Here is a 20,173-nt window from a genome sequence, read left to right as displayed (position 1 = left end):
CCTGAAGTCATTTGAGGGGCCTCCAGTTCAGTCACTGTATCTAAATTGGCAGGGAGGTCACGGCGGAGCAATAGGACTTTATCCGCAAAAAAAACTCGCGAATGCCTCACAGCTGTGGGTCGAATTTGTGCTTAAATTTGATTGTCCTCCTAAGGACGTTATTGACCTAATTATTCTAAAAAGTTGTGCCGGGCGAGAGCTAGCGGATGCAATGGAAGCTGCAAAGTAAGATTTCTTAGCAGCTTTCATAGCCATCTCATAGGCTTTCATAAGCGTCCTATAAGATGTTCTTGAGGCTCCGTCACGAGTCCGTCGCCATACTCGCTCTAGCCGTCTGAGATCCCGCTTCATTTTCCGGAGCTCCTCAGTAAACCAAGGGGCCCGGTTTCGACGGGGTCGCAGAGGGCGCTTAGGTGCGATCTCATCAATGGCTGCCAAGAGCCGGTTATTCCAGTCCTCAACAAGGTCATCTAATGAGTCGCCAGGAGGAGCAGGGTTCCGCAAGGCTTGTCGGAATCTATCAGGATCCATCAGTTTTCGCGGATGAGCCCAAATAGGTTCGCCACCCGAGCCAGGGAGGAGCGGGAAGTCAATCTTGGCTTTCAGAGCGTAGTGATCAGACCATGGCACTTCCACAGCAGGGAGCATGATCACATCTATGCCAGCCCCAAAGATCAGATCCAGCGTGTGGCCTGTTTGATGGGTAGGGCCCAAAACAACCTGGGAGAGCCCTAGTGTTGCCATGGAAGTCACTAGGTCCAGAGCCTGTGAGGAGGGAGCGGCATCGGCATGGACATTGAAGTCTCCCAAAACCAGTAGGTTTGGGAACTCCAAGGCCCAGCCTGCCACCACCTCCAGCAGGTCTGACAGGGTGGCTGCAGGTGTGTTGGGTGGTCGGTACACCAGCCAGACAGCCAAGCTCTCCTTGGTGCCCCACACGAGACCAACACATTCAATGCTGGAGATCGCCGGTGATGGCAGAGCTCTGAAAGAGCAATCCTCCCGGAATAACAACGCTACTCCTCCCCCCCGACTCACAGTCCGCGATTGATGGAGGATAGAGAAACCTGGGGGTGTTATCTCATGTAGGGAGACTACTTCGCCTTCCCGTACCCAGGTCTCCGTCACGCAAGCCAGGTCAATCCCCTGTGAGACAAAAAAGTCACGCATGGTGGCGGTTTTGTTGCCTATGGACCTGGCATTGCACAGCACCAATGTCGGAGGTGTGTAAACCTTGCTCTTCCTACCCTCATGCCTTGGGATGGGGCGTAGATTGGAAGGGGTACGAGGATCACTGCATCTCGAAACCCTTCGCCGATAGAGATATCTAGCCCCACCGCCATTCCTCCCTAGCCCTTCAATTGTGGAAATCCCAGATCCCATACTAGCCTCCCCAATAGATGGGTAACATCCCCTCAATAACAAGTCATCCTTGGGCCAGGACTCATGGGTCAAAATGGTATGGGAAAGAGGTGGAGGTCTGATAGGGTAAGTATCCCTAGAAGATAAAACCCAACCAACCGCACCCCAAGTGGGGGGGACAGTCCCATGGTGTTTCATTAACTGTCAATCCCCCTTTCCCTCCTGGGTTAATTGGAGGATTATTGGTTCTATCTGTGGCTGTGGAAGTATTAATGAGGTATGTGTTATAAAATGTGGATCACTGGCCAACAAAGAGCCAGATTCAAATTCGGAAGATCTGTCAATCCTGTCTCGCCAGGAGTACAGTAGAGAAGGCTGATCATTCTGATAAGTTTTTGGAACATTAGGCAAAGGTCCAGATGTAGATTTGGTGCTGGATATCTCCAGATTGTCAGCAACATAGAGTTCTTTATGTGTTGTTGCCATGGAAATGTCTGAGGCGCCAAATTCCTCATCTAATTTGGTGTCGTTTGAAAAGGGAACAGGGAGTTGCACTGATGTCTTTCGATGGGATAAAAAGCTGTTGGACGTCTTTAAATATTGTGCTCTAGGCTCTACTGTCCTTATATTTTGGGTAGAAATCTCAGTCTTTATACTCATTAGCCTCTTCTTCAGGTCTTGTAATTCTAGGCTTACAGAGTTCTTTTCTTCCTTCGGGCAATTAGTATTTCTGGTGTTGAGCTTGGTTTCCTTTATCCGCATTAGCTTTGACTCTATGCAAGGGACCAATTGCCTCCTTGTTTCGTCCTTAAATACCCTCACTGGGCGGAGAGAATGGAACCACCATAGGGTATCCTTTATCTCCATGAGTCGATATGGGAGGGTTGATGACCTAAAGGTCATAAATAGGCGCATGGTGTTTCTCAAGGTAGGCAGGAAGTGGAAATTTTCTAGATCTACATTTCGGTAATGGTAATTCAGGAGCTGAGACAAGGACATAGTAATTTGTCTGCGGTTCATCCACCTATGAGTGTATTGGTGAATCTCAAGCATTATCTGGTTCGTTTGCAAGACTTGACAGGACCTCACTTCATCCATAGTTTGAGTTGGTGAGTTGTTAACAGAGTCATTTCTTATCATCTTTTTAAGCCCTTGGGCATTTAAAGGGGAGGAACTAGTATCCAATTGTTTCTCAATGTTAACTATTCTGGTGAGGATTTCATCCAGTCTTTGGAGAACCAGAACCATAGTTTCTGTAGACAACATGCAAATCTCTTGGTAGGGGTGCGTATCCAGAATCGGTTGAAAGCAGGCTCCTCTGATATCTTGTTCTAGAGGCATGGGTGGGTCAGCGTTAGGAGTGGGAGGAATCCCTCCTGCTCTTGCCCTCTTGAACGGATTAGCTTTTTCTGGGAGGAGGGGGGTCGGGTCATTGACATCCTCCTTAAGGGGGGGTGAGGTTCCTCCAACGTTATTACTCACTGTTTGTTCTATTTGCTCCGTTTTCTCGGTTTCCTCAACCCGCTCTGTTTCTGAGCCAGTGCAGATGGCGTTGGCTCTCTGTCGATTCTTTGTTTTAGAGGAATTGTGAGTCTCAATAGTGGTCTTCTGACTCTTTGCACCTCGTTTTCTCCTTCCGGCAGGCATTCTCAATAAGGAAGTGACAGTTGGAGGAGTGTCACTCCAATGAGGAATGACAGTTGGAGAACTAGGCCTCAAAGCTTCCGGCCTAAAAGAGCAGGTTTTAGCAGGGAAAGCCACACCTCTCCTTGAACACACTCAGAGGTGGATATTTAAAGCACAGCCTGGAAAGAACAGGGCAAAAATTTAAGTGTGGATAAGCCCTTAGATTTTAAAAAGAAGGAGATGTTCCTGCCTCTCTCATGGCGTTCAACCCTTCTTCTGTTCCAGAAACTAGTTATGTCTGCACCTTTACAGAAGATGTGTCCAGTGTTTATGCAAATGAGATTTCTGTTCTAGACCAGCCATTGTTCCTGCCTTGATGGCTATTGTTAATCCTTTTACCCAGAATCCAATAGCTGGATGAAATGGGTGTTAATCAGGGTTTGGGTGACATTGCATCAATCAATCTGGTGTGATGCGTAAGACCCCCACCTTTTTCACTTTGCAAACCTAAAATTTCAGGGGTCAGCAACCTTTTTCAGCAGGGGGTCAGTCCACTGTCCTTCAGACCTTGTGGGGGGCCGGACTATATTTTGGGGAAAAAATCATGAACAAAATCCTATGCCCCACAAGAGATGCATTTTAAATAAAAGGACACATGCTACTCATGTAAAACATGTTGGTTCCCCGACCGTTCCCAGGGCGGATTTAGAAGGCAAATGGGCTGAATCTGGCCCCTGGGCCTTAGTTTGCCTACGCATGGTCTAGATCAAAGAGTGAGGCAACTGAGTTCTGTAGCATAGACACTATGAGATTGGTGCTATCTGGTGTGTTCCTGCTGTCTTGAGATATTATAACGGGTTCCCTCAAACTTTGTCAGACTAGAGCAATGTGCCACGGCACCTTGGGGTGCCTTGAATGATGGTCAGGGGTGCCACGGCCAACACTAGCCTGTCCCTCCCCCCCCATGCCCTCTCGCGTCTCTGCATTCCAAAGGCTTGCACAGCTGTTTGTTGCAGCAGCCCTGGCTACAAGCTCCCCAGGCAAACGGTGCCTTGGGGGCTGGCCATGGGTGCTGGTTGTCAGGAGTAAGCAAGCAAGCAAGCAAGCAGGCAGACAAGCCCCAGGCCCCTGTGGGGCAATGTGAGGAGACTTCTTTCTTTGGGGCAGGGGTGGGGCAGCTCAGAGTCCAGGGACGGTAGCAGCAACTGCCCGGAGGACTCCCAAGGAGAGGGAAGAGGAGCAGAGGCTGAGGGAATATTCCACAAGGGAGGGTGTTCTTAAAAGGGTGAGAGGCTGCTAGCTCTGCAGGCAAGGGGTATCATAACTGGGCTCCTGAGCCCCACAGGGGTGCCGCAGAAAGAATATAGTTGGGCAAAGGAGCCGTGGACTCAAAAAGGTTGAAAACCTCTGCACTAAAGGATAACTGTGCCAGCTCACTCCCCTTCAGTTGCTATGGAGAGTGTTAGATGTTTTCCCTATCAGAACAGACAGGGTTAAGAGCACTTTGGGCAGAAAGATTGTATAGCCTTCTAGATGGAGAGTTTCTTGCTTTTTTTTCTTTTTTGAAGGCACTAGAGTTTTAGGATTCTTATTAGAGCAATGACTGTCTATCCTCCAGGGCCTCAAAAGCCAGTGGGATGTTTCCAAACGCAACAGCAGAAGAACCCGTTGGTTCCTCTAGAGAGCGCCCATCAAATTTGAATTGCCTCATGAGTTTTCATGAGGATGCAAGGTTTCTTTTAATGCCTCTCTGATATTTATATTTGGAAGCATTTTGTAAGTGTAGCAATACAGAGTCCCAGTTTGCTCTTCTGAATAGCTGCAGTCCAAAATAGGTGGATGAATAAATTTACATTGTGAATTATTGAAGAGTTTGAAGGGTTTCCCTAAAGAACGGCCTTGCAGTTACCTTGCTAAGTAAAAATTAAAGATGAGCTTGTTTTTATCCCAACTTTCATGAGGCTTCTGTCTTATCCATTTCAGTGGCATAATCACCTCTCTTTTTACCAGAGTTTCAGTTCCCTGGCTAAAGGAACTCCTGGAATTATAATAACAATAATAATTCTATTTATTACCTGCCCTTCATCATCAGGTTCCAGGGTGAGTTCGAACAATTTTCAATTCAATTTTAAAACCGTGAAATCATAGCTTGGTATAGGGCTTAATTCTCTGTATTGTATGTTTAATACACCTTTTAATTATATATTATGCTAAAATCCTAAGAAGGAATGAGAAAACTCACTCTTGTTAGCGAATGAGCTTGACTGTATCAGGTGTGTACACCAAGGGGGGCGGGGATTATGTTTGTTGCTTGCAGAGAGCACAGAGGGTTTTCTATTGTACCTTATCAGATAGCGACTTGGTATTCTCTTAATATTTTCCTCAATATTAAGGAATGTGCTTGGTAAATGAAATCTGGAATTCACAGTGTCCAGCCTGTTTTCTGGGTCTTCATGCCTTGATTACCGTATTTTTCGCTCTATAAGACGCACCAGACCACAAGACGCACCTAGTTTTTGGAGGAGGAAAACAAGAAAAAAATATTCTGAATCTCAGAAGCCAGAACAGCAAGAGGGATCGCTGCGCAGTGAAAGCAGCAATCCCTCTTGCTGTTCTGGCTTCTGTGATAGCTGCGCAGCCTGCATTCGCTCTATAAGATGCACACACATTTCCCCTTACTTTATAGGAGGGAAAAAGTGAGTCTTATAGAGCAAAAAATACGGTACTTCATCTTAGTATTGTGAGCTTCTTAAATCCATATTTTGCATTTTAGCAAAAGTAGAGACTGGTGGCATGAACCTGTTAATAGGCAAGCTTCCTGTAGAAAGACTTTCCTGTTGAAGAGCTTCTGGACTGTTGCCTCTTTTTCTCCTGTTTTGTGTAGTGGAGCCTTTCTTACATTGATATAAATCAGGGTTTCTGAACTTCTGAGTTCACTATCTCTTTGTTGAACTTTTAAAGTTGCCATCAACCCACACTTCAATCATTAGGAATGTAAAGGAAATAAAGGAATAACAGTATATATTCAACTTTTATTAGTTATCCATCACTATTACTAGGAATATCAAATGTAAGAAAAGGAAATAGAACAAGTGAAAATAACGATGAAACCATGCCATTCTGTACATGCCCTTTATTTCTGAGCTTAATAGTTTCTATTTTTTTGCTCTGTACCATGTAGGGTATCTTACACCCCTAAGAGTGCTGTTAGACCCAGATCCTGCTTGCATGCTTCCCACAAGCATCTGCTTGGCCACTGTGAGAACAGGATGCTGGACTACATGGGTCATTTCCCTGATCCAGCAGGTTGTTAGGTTCTTATTGCCCTTTACGACCCCATGGTCTTTTTTCACATCCTGCATCGTGCCATTTACCCCAGGAGGTCAATATAAACTGCTTTGAGAAACCCAGAATTAAATTACAGGGTGGAATTGCCCTGTTTTTCCTCTTCCCCACCCCTAGAGCTTCACATTCCTATTATATATTTATTTATAATTTTATTCATAAAATGTTTGTTAAAAGTGTGTATCAAACTTGAACTTTTCATGTCAAGAGCAAATTTGAGATCTTTTTGATTCAGTGAGCGCGTGACACCTCATCATCTTTATATGCTAGCAAATGAAACTTGCATTTTGCTAATATGAGCAGAGGTTTCCCAAATCCATGTGAATTGATGTAAATTAAATAATGATTTAAATCAGCAAGAGAAAAAGTTGGAGTTCCCACTGATACGGCATATATTTCTTAAAACTTAATGGTGTTTTATTTTACAACTAACAATAGTTACTGTTTTTACCTGTGTATAAGAACGTCAATATCCCCCAAAAAGCTCAACAAGTTTGGGATTGGTGCTTTGAATATTTAATAAAAAAAAGTGAAGTTGCTCTGTTTGAAGTTAAAATATTGATTTCTTAATTTTGGGTTCAAAAAAATAGGGGTTGTCTTATACATGGGGGCATCTTATACATGAGAAGATATGGTATTTTCTTACAACCAGGCCTTTCATCTATTTATTTCATGTTATACATCTTACAGACTTTATTTTTTTTTTAAAAAAAACACACACAACAACCCCTATATAGTTCAAAATATTGCTGTACAAGTCTCTCCTATGACTGGCAGCCATGACAATTGATTAAGTACATCAGATTATTTTTATTTTCTTTCTAGTTATGCTCCTTTATATTTCACTTTGCCTTGGCTTTGCAACCCTTTGGTTGCAAAGTAGCAACCAAAAATGAAATACCAGTGACTGATAATTACTGGCAGACTAGAGCAGTTTATATTCACAAGGGATGGTGGTTATGTTGAGCTGGTGCAGTATTCTACCAACTTCTCCATCAGCATAAGAATTGCCACTAGCACAATGAGACTTCGCCCATCCCCCTCTAGGCACACCCCACCACCCCACCATTTCCCTGAATCTGCTCTGGGGGGTTGGGGAAAATCTAGAACAGATTTAAAGGGGTGTACAAGAAGGGGGATAGTTCTTCTGTGCAAGCAGACAGCTTTGTGCTGATGAAACTACTTAGCACTAAATTGAATACAATCCTAAGTATTCATATGTGAGAAATGATCAAATTGGTTCTTTTACAAGAAGTCCTTTGGCTCAAATGTATCTCATAGAGGGTCTTGGTTTGGCTTAGAGATTAACTGTAGTGCTTATATCTAGATATTTAATATTAACTTATTTAAAAGAAACGTTGGCTGAAATCCAACACCATGTGAGTTGGCATTTGCAATCTGACTACCCCTTCCTCTTCTGTCTATCTGCACCGTCTGCCTGCAGTGCCCCACCTACTTGCTCCAGAGGTTTGAACAAGGCATAGTGTCAAGGGCTAGCTGCAGAGGGAAGAGAGAAAAGGAAAATTGTGTTGTGCAAGCAGAAGTCTGTAACGTTGGCAGATACACAACTGAATATCACCCTTATTATATATACTTAAAAAGCAACACACACCATTTTTATACAGCCTAATTCTCACAGCCCAGCATTTGTGTTTCTTTGAACTTATATTGCAGTGGTGGTCTTTAAGGCATACTTAATATTCTACATTTGACTCCCAGATTTTATAATGCTCCGATTTTAGATTGTTCTAGTGGTGAATGTGTTGACCTACATTTATGCTAACTTTTAGCTTTCAGAATAGCAATGGCCTGGCCATTTTGAAGTACACATAGTATTTTCTCATTTGGAGGGATTTTTGTACAAATAAGTTGTCTAGTAGTATTTCATGGATTGTTGTAATTTAGCTGTCAATGTGGTGTTAGGATTACTTTTGAATTAGGTGCTCACATTTTGAGTGAGAAAAATGCACATTTTCTACTTTTATAGTAATTGCGGTTTTTTGGATAATGATGTATACCTCAGGACTCTGGATCATGTGAAAATGCCCTACTTTGAAATCTCTGTAAATAGGTAGTCTCAGATATTATTATGTATGAAAAACAGACTTAAATGGATTTTTAAATGCCTTAATATAGATATGGGTTGAACAGTAAGTTCCTCTTTGTGTCTTGTAGAAGTTTGAGTCATATTTAGGTGAAATCGTTTCTTTTCGCTGGTGATATAGCAACTTTACAGGCTAATCCTATTTAGCTGAGCTAACAGAGCCATGCATAATTTTTAAGGGAACAGGAAGCACTTGTACAAATCAATACATATCAGGATTATAATTTTATATTGGTCTGTCATTTGCTACATGATATAGTAAGCATTTTTACTTGTATCTGAAAATTAATATAAATTTTTAATTTTATTTTTTAGGGACCAGTTATTCTCCACAAGAAAATTCTCATAACCATAGTGCTCTTCATAGCTCAAATTCACACTCTTCTAACCCTAGCAATAATCCAAGTAAAACATCAGATGCAGTAAGTATCTATGGTGAATTATGCAACTTTGTTTTACTTTATTTAACCCACAGACAGTGCCTTCTCTGGCTAATTTTCAATTAATGCAAATTATTAGAGCAAGACTGATCAGACTGTGTTCCACATTCAGTATTTGAGTTCATAGCATGTAATTTGAGTGATAAATACACATTTCAGAAAGCTATTCTCTTGCTTATTGTTTTGAACCCATTGGAAATATTTATACCCATTGGTGTGTGTTTAGGGAGTAGACTGTGGGATTGTGCATTCTGTCCCTTGGTTTGTCTGATTGAATGTCCAATTCCAATTTAAAGAAATTTGGACAATCCCAGATTCCTTTTCACAACATTCATTCAACCCAGTTTGGAAACGGAATTTGGATCGTCCTCAGATTGAGCTCGAAGTAATTATGATCAGACTTAAACCAAGGTAGGTGGGAAGGCGTGCACAAAAACATGATCCAGTGCTGGAAGCCTAGTTGGCATTGTCTGCACAGACCTTAATCTCTATGAACACAAGGGTTCCTGTTACTAAATTAAAGTATATGTTAAAGGACAAACTGGAAAGAGGGGTGTATTTTTTTTGGTATAATATATTAAACTGATTCCATCACTTTTGCCCTCCCTCCCCCAAGTCCTATGATTCTGCAGATGACTGGTCTGAGCACATTAGTTCTTCTGGCAAAAAGTACTACTATAACTGCCGAACAGAAGTTTCCCAGTGGGAAAAACCAAAAGAATGGCTTGAAAGGTAAGTACTAATATAATAGGTGAAATGCAGTGTTGTACACTTGATATGATTTAACTGTTTGCTTTTTCCTCTCCAGAGAGCAGAGACAAAAAGAAGCAAGCAAAATATCTGTCAACAGTTTCCCAAAAGACAGAGATTACAGGAGAGAGGTGATGCAGGCAACTGCTGCTAGTGGGTTTGCTAGTGGAAGTATGTATATTTTAATACAATAAAAAAATCTGCCTATCCATTTTCTATGCTTTGTCAGTAATTTCACATCAAAACAAATTTTGTGCCAAACTTTATATGTGTTTTCTTGATGTACTTGTGCCTGATTCTTGCATAGACACTGAAATGGTTCCTGTGATTTATTTTATGAGCATGAATTGTACTCACAGCCCTTGCACAAAGCACCATAAACTGGTGCTTTTCCCCTTTCCTTTAATGACAAGTTCACCAGCATGTCTAAAGTTCTCTGTTTGGGTTGTGAATCAAGATTGCTTTGTGTATTTATTAATTTCAAAAATGGGTCAGTTTAGGAATTGTTATAAATATTGCACATTCCACCTTTCTCATTTCAAGCACAATTGTAAGAAGATGAAACCTTTCGTTTTTATATTAAAAATATTATCCTATGTCCCTTTACTTCAATGTTGCCCCTTTACAACTTCAATGTTGTGTAGGTTTGAATACAAAAGCTTCTGAGTTTTCAAACTTGGAGTAATTAATTTAGAGATGTGTCGTTAATTTTTATTATTTCATGCTGGAATACTAGATGCAAGTGTGTTTAGCTCCCTCTAACCCTTGAAGGCAGTAATGTCATTGCTTCTCAAGAATATTTTAGCAGCTTGTCCCCAGAAATGGTAGTTCCACCTCCCTCAGAAGGTGAGGGGGGCCTGGGAGAGGGCAATCTTTCCCCTCTTTCCTCCCCACAGTTGCATTTGGTTTCTTCACTAGGTAGCTTTTTGCAAATGTTGAAGATATATCTCATTACCCTAGCCTTTTGACACCTGAGATGTGCGTTTCCTGTAATTGGAATCTGTTTTAACTTTTTAAATTTATTATGAAGTGTTCAGATTGGGCTGTTCCTCTTGCAAAAGACTCAGGCAGGAGCACATAATTGTGTGAGGTAGACTGCTTCTCAGTTTTTTCCTCCTGCCTAGGACAGAGCTCTCACTATTTGGTTGGCTGTTAGTCAGCTGAGTACTCTTTAACTCCTTTCTTTGTTATTCTTTGTTACTTAGTAATCTTCCTCCTCTTTAGTTGTAGGATACTTTCCCCTGTCTTTGTTACTGTTTGGTGTCAGTCCATTTTTTTACTGTTTGGTTTCTGTCCTTTTATTTGTCCTCTACTGAGGTAAAAACAACAACTCTTGTCTCCTTGCTAAATATCTTTTGCTATTCAATGCCCAGTGTTTTACTTCTGTTTAATTCTTTACTACTGGTCTTTGTTTCTTGTCCCTGGCCGTTTCTGTTTTGGTGGTGCTTTTGACACCTAAGTGTTTTTGGGGCCCACTCTATTCCTGTGATTGGAATCTGTTTTAACTGTTTTTAATTTTATATTGTTGTAACCCCTCCCCCCGGGACCTACTGGTAATAAATTTAACAACAACAACAACAAATAATAATAATTGAATTTGGTACTGAAGCACTCAAACCTTTGTATTGTGGCATTTGTAGATATAATATGAATATTAGAAAAGTTAAATTTGATAAGTACATCACAGCATTGAGTATTTTATGAAATAATGTTCATTCTTCACAATTGGAGCTAGAATAGGATTAAAGTTCAGTAAATGCAGATATATTTACTTGATCAGTATTGGAGCTCTAATTTGGTCTTTTCCGTTTCTCATTGCAACATTGTGAATTATAAACAAAAGTGGAAGAGAAGCATTCCAGTGATGCCGCTAATATGCTCCCACAGAATATTTTGTCTCAGACAAGCAGACACAACGACAGAGACTACAGACTGCCAAGAACAGAGACTCACAGTAGTTCGACCCCAGTACAGCATCCCATCAAAACAGTGGTTCACCCATCTACTACCCCAAGTTCTGTTCCACCTAGTCCATTTTCTCTACAGTCTGACCACCAGCCAAAGAAATCGTTTGATGCAAATGGAGCATCTTCCTTATCAAAACTGCCTACACCCACCTCTTCCATCCCTTCACAGAAAACTGAGAGAAAAAGTTTGTCAGGTAAAAATGTTTTTGGCTTCTCCATGTTGTTAGGTCAGATAACTAGAATACACTACCTTTAGAGCTGTAGCCTGCTTGCCCTGTGCAGAGGAGTTGAGGTTTACATTAACCATGAATTTAAATTCTTGTACAAAACCTAGAGCTCCAGCTCATATATTTGGTTGTCACCTAATGACATGTGTTGCTATTTTTTTTTTTTGACATGACATTTTCAGTGATTTACTCATTTTCTTATATCTGAAAAGTATGCTTAAACATCAAATTGCTTCAAGCCTTTTCAGGAAAGCATAAGTGGTATAACTAGCTTGTTTGACATATTTGTGTGATTAGTATTCCTACACAGCCTCTCTGAAGCCACTGTGTTAAGAGATCTTGACACCTGGCATTGAAACTTTAGAATGCTGTGGGATGTATATGATTGGTGCTCTTGTGTAAGCACAAGGTCTGATCCAGCAGCAGGTGTCCAATAATGGGGGAGAACGAGAGATTTTTGTCCAGGCCCTCCCCCCCTCCACCTGTATGTACACAATTTCATTTGTGTATTCTGAAGTCTCTGATATTCTCCAACATCAGGATACCTGACCAAATAAACTCTAATTTTGAACCTGTTTGACAACTGTGTGTCCTGTTCCTTGCTGATACCATCCAAATTATGTATGCTTACAATACTGTACAAACCCATACATTAAGGTTTTGCAGGTGCACCAAATCCAGTAAGTTTCACTTCTACAGGTAACATTGGTGGTGCTTTGCCCTTTCAGGAGTGATATAAAGACATTAGAAACAGGCTTTGGGTCTAAATTCAGGAACTGTATCAGTTACACTGTCTACAGGCATTATTAGATTTTTATGTTAAATATTAATAGTTTGAGCACAGGATGTTTGAGAGTTTGATAGATATTTTTTTCTGATAGTGCACAAAGTTTAGCAGATGCCCTAGGGTGTGCACGACATCTTTCACAAGCACAACACACCCATCGAATTTGCTATGTGCTGAGAAGTAGAATAGCTGTTGCATGAGTGGGCTGCCACAAATATCACCCTTTGCTTTTGCTTTGTAGCATTGTTTTTATCTCATTAACCACTTTGGAAATTCAAGTGTTGTGTAATGCATTTTTTAAAAAACCTTATATAATGGGAAAAATTTAAAACCAGCCACAAAATTTTGTATAATTTTGGCAAGTTTGATTTATTACTGGATTTAGAGTATGTGAAAGAATATGGGTTATGATGTGAAGAAACATAAATATCTCTGTTTCTTCAGAATCTATGTCAATGGACAAGTCTCTATCCCACTCGTGCACAACTCCTTCCACATCATCTGCTTCTGGGCTGAATCCAGCTTCTGCACCAACTTCATCGGCTTCAACAGTTCCTGTTTCACCTGTCTCACAATCCCCAATTCCTCCATTACTTCAGGACCCAAATCTCCTTCGACAGTTACTACCTGCTCTTCAAGCCACATTGCAGCTTAACAATTCAAGTGTAGATATATCCAAAATAAATGAAGGTAAGACAGATTTTTAATAGTTTGTCCTAATACTGTATTGAACAAAGTGACTACATATCTAGAAGTTACACTTCTACATAAGCTTAATGCAATGACTGTATTGTGCGCTTGCTTTCATAAACAAATGTTACCTTTGCAAATATGTGTCCAAGCGAACATTTACTAAGGTGATGGGCAGGAAGGAAAGATTTACAGGGATGAATTAGAGGCATAGAGACTGACTTGGCAAAATATGAGCGAGTGGCATTTGTAGGGGAGAATCCAGCTGGTGATTCCCTGCTATAAATGCCTGCCACTGTATTTGTGTAACATGACAAATGGGGTTGGGAACCTCCATGTTTTTCTGCCTTTTATCTTGCATGAAGCCAAGACTGGCTGTATTAATGAATTGGAAATTATTTTCAATGTACCATTTGCATTGAGCTTAGGGGAAAGTGGGGGCAACAAATGGAACTACTTGCATTTCAGCCAGTGAAAGTTGATTAACATCTTAAATTTGATTTTAGTACAGTGCATTTTAAACTGCAGTGCTGAACTTAACCATTGAACCCAGTGTGGCATACATCTTAGAACACACACAGGATTGAACTACTGCAGATCCCTGCATATTCCTACGATTGCTGCTGCACTTACAGGAATTATAACGTGTACCATTCTGGTCACTGCAGCTCAAAAGATAGACCTGGAAAACGGGGGATATTCAGGACTTTTTAGTTTTGGGGAAATGGAAAGTAGAGGAAGTCATGATAGAGGAGAATAAAAATGTGTAGACTGGAGAAAGTGGATAGAGAGAAGTTTTACTCCCTTAACATTCAATGAAACGGAATGTTGGAAGATTCAGGACCCAAAAAACAACAGTGCCACTTCGCATAATACATAGTCTTTTCCTCCATTACTTTGTCATTTAACTGTCAGTGGCTATTAGTCACGATGTCTATGTTCTGCCTCTACTGTTTGTGGCAGTATACATCTGAATACCAGCTGATAGAGAACAGAAACGGGGAGAGCACTGCTGCTCTCATGTGCTGCTGTTGAGCTTTCCTTAAACATCTTGTTGGCCACAGAGAGAACAGGATTTTTACTAGAGGGACCTTTGGTCTGCTGCAGCAGGGGTGCTCTTAGGTTCTTATGAGAAACTGGATCAGGAACTTAGTTTTAGGGAATAGTATTTTCTTTCAAAAATAAGTACTGTAGATACACTGTTGCTTCTTTTCAGGGAATGAAAGTGGTAATCTTAATTTGTGTGTTAGTTCTTACAGCTGCTGTGACACAAGCTTCTCTACAATCTATACTTCATAAAATTCTCACTGCTGGACCATCTGCTTTTAATATAACTTCCCTGATTTCTCAAGCAGCACAGCTTTCCACACAAGGTATTTTGGAAGCTTTTTTTTGTCTCCGTGTAAAATTGCCTTGTACACTATGAGACACTGGTTCATTTTACTGTAGAGGGATTCAGTTAGGAAAAATGTATCAAGTGTTAGTCCTAGTCAGAGTAGACCTATTAAAATAATGGACATAACTAACTTATATAGATACAACCTTTAAAGTCAGATTCCTAAAGGGTGTTCAGAAAAGCTGATAGCTTCCACTGCAGTAACAATTTGTTGTTCTGTTATTCTGAACATATTTATGGAGGATGAGATTCAATTGTTTGGTGAATTCAGTCCAAATGTTTCTGGACCAGTCAAGCATAATAACATTATAAATAATCAGCATTTACTAAAGCCAACAAAATTGACACTGCATACATTCTGTTGGACTGAGCTGCATGTGTGAAGATGTTGTTATTTCTCTTAACAAGTTTTATTGCTTATTCAGATTCCGGAAGGGGAGACCAAATCTATTCCAACTATAAAAAAGCTAATACTTTAGTGATCTAGTTCAAGTTCTTACTATGCGGTACTTACTATGAATACCTAAAATAGGTTATCTAGAAAACTCCTGCTATGCGCTATATTACTTTGAACTTAGTGGAAGCATTGGGAGTTCGATTAGTTCTATTAAAAGCTAAAAATCATAAGCAGAAAATGATCCTGACTAAAATTAACTTTCTTTAGTTTTTGTTGTTTGGTCTTTTGGGTCTATCTAGGGACAAAATGCCCTCATTGAAAAAAATTGAGAGCTGAAATTAGAACTTCTTAAAGAGAGCTCTGTGGTCAGTGGTAGATGTCAAAAATTGGTGCATGGCCTAGAGGCTGCAACTAACAAATTGAATAATTAATAATATATATTGGAAAATACACTTTGCATTTGCAGGTATATAAATATTTTGTTTGCCATTTAAAAGATCCCTTCGCCCCCCAGTCTAAAACTGGCTCAGTGTGTGAAGTGGGAATTCTTATGCCCATCAATTATTATTCATACGCAACTTGACTGCCTGCTACTTTAAAGTAAGCTTTTTGTGTACTTCCACATGATATACAGTATATTTTCAGACTTTTAATGGGCAAATATATTTGACTATGCCTGCCATGTGATAAGCCCAGACTATGGCTCTCCTAAAGAGGAGTTCAGTTGTTTTACTCCTCCCCAACCCTTTTTATTCCCATGCTAAGCTAAGTCAAGATTTGGTTTAGCATGGCATCCAAACCAATGCTTGTGGTCAAGTGCTCTCCTTGCTAACCACAAACCATAGCTAAGGTTTGTTCCATGACTTAGCTTAGTGTGGCACAGGAGTGAAAAAGAACAAGGACAGTATGTACTTAAATTGCTTGTTTAATAGTTTGGTCAGTCTGAGCCTGAAGCATCTGTGTATGTAAGAACAGGATTTACACTTGATTATATAAATTGGTGTGTGAGGCTTTAAATAGTTACCGTATTTTTTGCACCATAACACTCACTTTTTTCCTCCTAGAAAGTAAGGGGAAATGTCTGTGCGTGTTATGGAGGAAATGCCTATGGGTGGCATGCCTACGGATTTTCCTCCTCTAAAAACTATGTGTGTGTTATGGTCGGGTGCGTGTTATAGAGCGAAAAATACGGTAACTTTAAGTAAAACCATTTCAGCAGTGAAAATTCCATACAGATTTAGGTGCTGAAGTAGCAAAAGATAGTCCAAAGCTTTTAAACCCTTCAGCACCTAGTTTCAGCAGAGTTTGTAATTTTCAGTCCTTCATGGAGCAACTGTTTTATGTCTCTGGCTTTCTCATTTGGTCACAGCTCCTCTTCCCCCTTCCATTGCTTATGTCTTCCAAGCTTTATTTCCTAAGAATACTTAAAATATATATATATATACTTAGATTGAGTAAGATTTTTAAAAATTGTCATGGTCTTATTTACAGCTCAGCCATCTAATCAATCCCCAATGTCTTTAACATCGGATGCCTCATCACCAAGGTCATACGTATCTCCAAGGATAAGCACGCCTCAGACTAACACAGTTCCTCTGAAACCTTTGATAAATACACCCCCTGTATCTTCACAGCCAAAGGTAAGATTTTAATGAGTTACAGTAGGAGTAAAACTCTGCTTCTGTTGTTAAAGCAGACACAAAACTCCAACATTGTAATGCTTTAAATGTTTTAAAAAATATTTCAACAGTTTCCATTAGATGACCTTAAATGGATGCTCTAGTTTCTGGTGGAATAAACCAGTTGCTTTAATTATTATTATTTTAGTCTATAACTGTCACTGGTTGGATTTTGTAACAAAGTGGCTAAGAGTGAGCCAGGAATTCCCAGTACAGATCTTGCCTTTGTTATATTGGTAGGCAGCCTCAAGCAAACCACTCTCTTCTTCTTCTTCTTCTACTACTTCTTCTACCTTCAACATGGGCATAATAATAGTGGCCTATTTTAAATGTTGTTAGCAGGATTTCTTTCCCCAAAAAATATTAGTCACTATTCTGTGCTTACTGAGCACAGTCCTTATCAGGCTTTGTGGGAGGAGGTTTAGACAAACTGGTGTCCATCTATTACATTATTAGTTCTCTACAGTAATTTTAATAGACAGCTTTCACTTCTGTCCTTTCCATACCACCCACAGTTCTCTGAGCAGTTTGACAAAGTACTAGCATAAATTTTATCATATCAGCCAGTCCCAGTTAATTTAGCTGTCCTTGTTGGCAGCCATCTATCTTGGGAAACAATGGAGGAGTGCACCTTTGGGAGTAAAGTCAAATTTTGGAGCGTTATAGCATCTGCTGTTACTGTAGAGACCAATAAAGAAGAGACATGTTTTGTTGCAGCTAGGGCAGATGTGTGGTTGTGGTGCTTCAGATGCACCATGGTCTGACTGTCTCCAGGCATTGAAGTAGTCTGCAAGGGATTCCCACATGGCAGGATTGATGTTGCTAGCCTTGTTTGCAGGATAATTGAAGATCATGGGCTGTTTTGAAAGTTGGAGGCTTGTATAATGCACTAACGTGGTGCCTATACGGCTCCCTCGTCCTGCTGAAATTAGACTTAAAAGAAGCATTCTGCTGTAGCCAATAGACTAGGTTGAGGTGTGTGCTCAGTTGTGGTGTGTGTGGTGCCCACAACAGTTTCTGGGGTTTGCAAAGGTGTCTATTGGCAGTCCCTGTTGTAATTCAACTAGGAAGTTACCAGTAACAATAGCAAAGTACTCGCTGTCCTTTTTATATATCTCTCTCTTCCTCTGTCCTCCTTTTAAAGCAGCTCTATTCCATTCCAGTTTTCAGATTTATCCTCCCAACAGTTGGTCAGCATTCCGTTAACACTGAACATGCTTAGTCTGTACTAAACTGTCTCTTGGTCCCTTATATATTGTAATAAAGTTTTTGTTTTTGTAGGGGTACTTCTGCAAACCTTAGGATTAGCCTCAGTCTTCTGATAACTTCTTTGTACGGGGGTTGTGTGTGTACAGTTTTGAGTATCTTTGTTCATGCAATTTGAGTTAAATTAAATTAGAAGACATCCTTCCTTCCATTTCTGTGTACTATGCCTGAAATAAGTTGCAGGAGGCATCCCACTTCTAATCCTGATTGATAGCTCTTCAGTTTAAGGTTATTTGAAGTAATACTGAAATGTGGTCAAATTTTGAACTTTCAGGTTACTACTTCAGGTGTTAAGCAAGGACCAGTTTCACAGTCAGCATCTCAGCAGCAAGTGATTGCTGACAAACAACAAGGTCATGAACCTGCTTCTCCTCGAAGTCTTCAGCGTTCAAGGTATATATTACATTGGTATTGGCTTTTGACTTCACCATATCCTATTCTATCAAGTGTTGCTTTTTGGAGCTGCATGCTCTCATCTGCAAATACTGCCTCTAAAGTGGTACCTCAGGTTACATACACTTCAGGTTACATACGCTTCAGGTTACAGACTCCGCTAACCCAGAAATAGTACCTCGGGTTAAGAACTTTGCTTCAGGATGAGAACAGAAATTGTAGTCCGGTGGCACGGCAGCAGCGGGAGGCCCCATTAGCTAAAGTGGTGCTTCAGGTTAAGAACAGTTTCAGGTTAAGAACGGACCTCCGGAACGAATTAAGTACTTAACCCGAGGTACCACTGTACAGTATTCTTGCATTCAAAGTTGGGGAGAACATTACAGTCTCAGTGCAATTGCAGGATAGATTATTTACACATGGCCAGTTATTGGAGTTAGTGGCCTATTAACTGTAGTGTCTAGATTTCAGTTTTATGTTTGTTTTTAGTGAGCTAACACCTGTACATCCTGGAATTCTGTTGCCTTAAGTTATGCAGGAAAAACAGGAAGGACTTCACAAGCTGCTTCTTCACCACAAGTGTGTGTATTCAGTTTTGAGACATGAATGGAAATCTTGGGGGCTTTTTGTGTATTGTCTTTGAAGCCAGCATAAGCTATTCATGTTAACAGATAGAAATGTGGCAGTGCTTAAACACATCTCTGCTGTTGGTGAATGTAAAGATAAATTCTTAGTCCCATTATTAGAAGGTGGTACGGGGACAGAATTTCCATATTAAATTCCTAGTATTGTTTTAAAACCTGTATGTTAACATTTGAAGTAAACAATCTGAATACAGTTGCATTTCAGAAATTTGCTTGATGCTTTTTAAACAGTTGTGGCTTTTTTGGTTGTGTGATAGTAGCAGATAAGCTTATTGAAGGCACACTAAAATTTTGAATTAAAGGAAATCTGTCATTGTTGAGCCCTCCTTTTAAGTGTATGATTTCATTGAGATGAATCAGCTCAGATTTTTAATAATGGTAGTTCTGAATTGTTCTTTACGTAGCTTTGATCTTCAGGTTTGAGCTACATTTTGTCCAGTAGAATGCATCATATCTTGAAAAAAGGTGCTTTTTAAAAAAACTTAGAGCTTGGACAAGTAAATGTTTACATGACATAAATATCATGTTTAAAAAATAAAAATAGGGATAAAATTATTACTGGCTTTGTTGGTTAAGATTAAGGCAGTCAAATTCTGGAAGTGCTTTTCTTCAAAGTTGTTTGGTTTCTAAGCGGTGTTTTCCCCCACCCCCTGGGATAGGGTTGCCAAAGAAATACTAGGAGCAAAACAGTTTTTATGTGTGCAGGGCAAGGTTTCAACAGCCATCATAGGGTCAGGAAGTGCTTAATGCGAACAAAAGTACACTCGTGCACAAATACACTGACAGAAATAATTATGTATACTTGATGAATATGCTATTCATTAAATTGTCCTAGTATATCCAATATTGTTCTTTGGTCTGAATTAAGGCTCACTACTGGTACATAAGATCAACTCCTAATCTTATGCAAGTGGCTTCACTGGATTATTTTCTGGTCTGTGCCTACTGTTGGATTGGCTTCTGGTTGGTGTAGAATACATGTGTGTGCTAAGCCATAATTGACTTAGTGTGACATGTGATCCCTAGGCCACTTGCCACATGTACAGCTCTGTTCTGAATCAGAGCATAACCCAGTTGCCTGGAGTAATTGTTACTTGCAGAGG

General features: G+C 40.3%; 1 protein-coding gene across 5 annotated transcripts in view; it reads left to right on the top strand.

Annotated features, from left to right (window-relative positions):
• WAC (WW domain containing adaptor with coiled-coil) overlaps positions 1–20,173 on the top strand; it is a 50,148-nt gene that overhangs the window by 23,648 nt on the left and 6,327 nt on the right. For all 5 annotated transcript variants that reach the window (XM_083704874.1, XM_083704872.1, XM_083704871.1 and 2 more), the window contains exons 4-11: positions 8,753–8,859; positions 9,494–9,609; positions 9,686–9,798; positions 11,471–11,788; positions 13,053–13,298; positions 14,549–14,671; positions 16,583–16,731; positions 18,311–18,429. In XM_083704874.1, the coding sequence (XP_083561000.1) occupies positions 8,753–8,859; positions 9,494–9,609; positions 9,686–9,798; positions 11,471–11,788; positions 13,053–13,298; positions 14,549–14,671; positions 16,583–16,731; positions 18,311–18,429 (1,291 nt within the window). The remainder of the gene's footprint in view (positions 1–8,752; positions 8,860–9,493; positions 9,610–9,685; positions 9,799–11,470; positions 11,789–13,052; positions 13,299–14,548; positions 14,672–16,582; positions 16,732–18,310; positions 18,430–20,173) is intronic.

This window comes from Podarcis gaigeae (genome assembly GCF_964106915.1).
Source record: "Podarcis gaigeae genome assembly, chromosome: 12".
NCBI lineage: Eukaryota > Metazoa > Chordata > Lepidosauria > Squamata > Lacertidae > Podarcis > Podarcis gaigeae.
This window is presented reverse-complemented; position numbering and strand designations above follow the sequence as displayed.